Source organism: Fukomys damarensis, unplaced genomic scaffold (assembly GCF_012274545.1).
Source record: "Fukomys damarensis isolate Sample0158 unplaced genomic scaffold, DMR_v1.0_HiC HiC_scaffold_38, whole genome shotgun sequence".
Lineage (NCBI taxonomy): Eukaryota > Metazoa > Chordata > Mammalia > Rodentia > Bathyergidae > Fukomys > Fukomys damarensis.
The window spans coordinates 34,779,477-34,783,291 of NW_022900950.1; the positions used below are offsets into that span (position 1 = coordinate 34,779,477).

The 3,815-nt window shown below is 43.1% G+C and overlaps 1 protein-coding gene across 1 annotated transcript; it reads right to left on the reverse strand.

Annotated features, from left to right (window-relative positions):
* Window positions 1-678: 678 nt before the first annotated feature.
* Window positions 679-2,404, reverse strand: LOC104862144 (transcription elongation factor A protein 3-like). Its single transcript, XM_033759976.1, has one exon. The coding sequence runs from the start codon at window positions 2,314-2,316 to the stop codon at window positions 1,279-1,281; it is 1,038 nt and encodes a 345-aa protein (XP_033615867.1). The 5' UTR covers window positions 2,317-2,404; the 3' UTR covers window positions 679-1,278.
* Window positions 2,405-3,815: the final 1,411 nt, after the last annotated feature.

The following is a 3,815-nucleotide window of genomic DNA, read 5'->3' on the forward strand; positions in this document are numbered from 1 at the left end:
AGTTTGAAAAGAGACAAGGAAGGAGTAAGGAAGAGATTTCTACATAGGGTGGGACTCATATTTGCCTAAGACAAATGCTTTGTCTGTTCTGCCTGTGTGGCTCAGGGGTAGGAGGAGATGTGTGTCAATCCGTTTTTCTTTTTCTTCTTTAAAAGCCATTCTTGCAGTACCAAGCTGTCTCAAATTGATGGGTTCAGGTGATCCTCCTGTTACCAGTTGATGGGGTGCTCAGTGTTCCTTTCCAGGCTCTTGTCCCACTCAAAGAATTGGATGGACAACTGAAGAATGTAAAAGTTTAACATTTATTGAAAGTAAAAGAAGAAAAATAAGCGGAATAAAGTGCTCTAAAGAAGAGAGAAAAAATGCTCTGCATGCAGAGCAGGCCACTGCAAAAATAAAAAGTGGCCATGGGTCAATGGTCAACGGCTTTTTATATCCTCCTCTGACATCAGATCCAAGGTGTCCCACACAGGGCTCCGCAGCTGCTCTGCACGTGCATCCTGGCTGTGATCGACAGGTCACACCCAATTTCCCAGCCACTCTGCCATGCTCTAATCTCCGCCTCATTCCAGCTTTAGCCCACAAGCTGCTGGAACCATAGTCATATGTGTGCCACTGCACCTGCTTGGGGTTTTTTATTTATTTTATTTTTTAGTGTTACTGTGGATTGTACCCAGGGTCTTCACATTGAACTATATCCTCATCCCTTTTTCTTTCTTTTCTTTTTTTTGGTGGTAGGGATTGAACTAGGACCTCAAGTATACTAAGCATGTACTCTACTCCAGAGCTACACCCCAACTCTGATCTGCTTTCTTGCTTTATTTCTTCCTTTCTTTCTTACAGTGCTGGGAATTGAACCTGGGCTTCACATGTGCTAGGTAAGCATTCTTATCCTGAATTATACCCCCAGATCTCCGGTAATTTTCAACTCAGGAAAGGATTGAGAGATTTGGATGAGAGGGAAGGGCTCCAAAGCAAAGGCCAGGCAGCTCATTGTCAAAGATGTGACTCTTCAGCAATAATGCTCTGATTTTCTACAAGAAGTTTGCCAACCCAGATTCTTAGCCTGATGGATGCAGCAGTTATGCTTTCCTATTAGCCAATCACTGTGAATGACTGATTATTAACTGGCAAAAGAATTCTCCCTCTGATCGCTACTGCCTCATTCAGAGATGAGTATTTTTTTCATTTTCATTTTTTTTCCTCCCGGTCAGCTGGTTTAGTGCTGCTTCCTTGTTCTTCCTCACCTCCTTCACTGCTTCGTGGTGGGTGGAGCTGTCAGTAGAACTTCCAGCGGTGCCCACATTCATTGCATAGGACAAAGGTAGTCATGGGCTCATCAGCGCTGAGTGTTTGGACCTGGTTGTAGGTACAGTTCTTCTTTTTGCACTTGCCACACTGGAGAAGGTCGGTGTTGGTGCCACTGGTCTTGGCCATCTGGTGCTCGCGGATGGCCTCCTGAGTCATGGCATTCCTCAACTCCCTCAGCTCATCACTGGCCATTTCCTCTGCCATCATCTTGGCAATGAGTCCCGTGGAAATGGCTCCACTGAGAACATTCCGCCTGAGGTCAGGGTTCTTGGGGTCCTTGAGGTTGCTGATACGGCTGCGCACCCGGTTCCGGTATTTCATGTCAGTGCTCTTGAGCTCCTGGTAGATATGATATTCAATTTCTGATGCCATCTTGTCGCAGTTGATTCCATAATTCTTGTAATCATCTTCTGCCTTCAGGGCCACTGACAGCATCTCCACACATTTGTCCCGGATAGAGTCTCCTGTGAGATAGCAGGGAGACAAGAGGCAGAGGGAGGGTGCAAATGTCGAGGAATCGCTGGGTGTTTTAGGGGTCTTCACTTTTGATTTGCTGCTGTTTGATCTTTTCATCGATGGCCTTTTTAGAGAGCTGCCGGAAGCCTTGGAGTGCACAGAATCTCTCCTGCTCTTGGGCTCTTCCCTTCCTTTCCCCCTGGGTGAAGAAAGGGCTGCTTCTGGCTTCCAATATGAACAAGCAAGCACTTTCTCCTTCTTTGCTTTTTCTCTTTTCTTTCCTTTTTTTCCTTCGGGAGATCCTGGGGAACCCAACAGCTGCTTCCAGTTTTTGATGAGGACTTTGGCCAAGGCTACCACTTCCTTGTCTAAGCAGTGCTTGCGAACACCATTAACAGCAATCCCAATCCTGGTTGTCTGTAGCAGCCGGATGGACAGCTGATAGCTGTCTAGCTTCTTCAGAAGGTCCAGGGCCCCTTCCATGCTCCTCCTGGCCACCATCTTCTCCAGCTTTTTGGTGATTTTTAGCAGCTCCTTTTCCTGATCCATGTTGGTCCAGCTGAGCAAAGGATGCAGGGCAGCAGCCAGGCTTCAGTGCAGCAAGTGCCAAGGTGGAAGGTGTGCCACTCAATGCTGTCTTTAGAGAGAAGTGAACAAGAACAGCATAAGGAATTAAGTGCACAGTCAAGACCTTTTATAGATCTAGTTCAAATTATTCAGTTTTTTCCCAAACTCATAAGGTTATGTTTTGGAGATTTATTGGAGAGTCCAGGCAAGAAAGCTATAAAGCACAACAGAGTCAACACATACTCTCTCCTAGTCATAGGGTGGGCAAGGACAGAGCCACCTTCACAGAACTCACCTAGCTAATTCTTAATACATTATTGTCTTGCTATCTGTGTAGTGCTGTCATAAGCTGTATAACTTAAACAATTATAGGGAACAGTTTAGAGGGCCACAGTACAGCAGCAGTTTTTAAATATCTTATTTTCTATGAGTTATTTCACAGTCAGATAATTTTCATAAGAAAAAGCACTGAGCTTTGAATGCCCAAACTGAATAGAATTTTCAGAAATGTGAACTGTGTGCATATAAAGTGTATTTATATTGTTTTTCCCCCTTCTGATTCAAGACCTACAATAATAACTGTGCTTTTGACTTGTTTAGGGACTTAAGAACTTACAAATTAATGATCAGTCATAGCTGAGATGATAAGGTCCAGTTACTTCATATAAATAAAGCAAGTACAAATCTGGTTGAAAAAATAATCTCAGATTATGGATTGGACTGTCATTCATTTACTCCCTAAGGCATAAATCTGAGACTGAGAGGAGAGAAAACCTAAAAAGGCACAGTGTGGAATAGCTTGAATGACACAGGTCACTCATTTGACTTCTAAACTGCACTTTTTCAGATGAGCCAGCTAAAACACCAACTTCTACACCTGTCATTACTGAGAAATTACAGGAACTTGAAACTATCTATTAGAGAAACTATTTCTGATGATATATGATGATATATAAATGAATTCAATAGGTATTTCAAAGCATCTACTATGTGTTAGGCACTGTGCAGGTATAGTAGCCAATTAGAGTATTGAAACAGAATTATAATAGCGATAGATGCTATGAGCATGCCAGATATATGTACAAGGTGTGTACCCTGGGCTGGGGGGTGAGGACAAGGCAATCTGTTAAGATATGGGGAGAAGGCTGGGGATTTAGCTCAGCGGTTCGGTGACCTGCCTTGCAAGTGCAAGGACCTGAGTTCAATCCCTGGTCCAAAAAAAAAGAAAAAAAAAAAAAAGATATGGGGAGAGAACTCTTTGTATTTATTTTTATGTTTTTTCTATCTTTGTGTAGTTCTAGATAGATATAATTCACATAGCCACACACATGTGACAAATAGCTAGATATAGGTACATTCAACTGTCCAGAAAGCCCTGCTGAAGCAGATCAGAAACAGCAATACAGCAGTCCTACCTTATTGGTAGTTTTGCTTTCTGCAGTTTCAGTCACCTTGATCAGCAGTGGTCCAAAAATATTAAA

What these genes read in the sequence shown, in the direction of transcription:
- LOC104862144 (XM_033759976.1), bottom strand. Translation starts at nt 2,316, where the DNA reads ATGGATCAGGAAAAGGAGCTGCTAAAAATCACCAAAAAGCTGGAGAAG.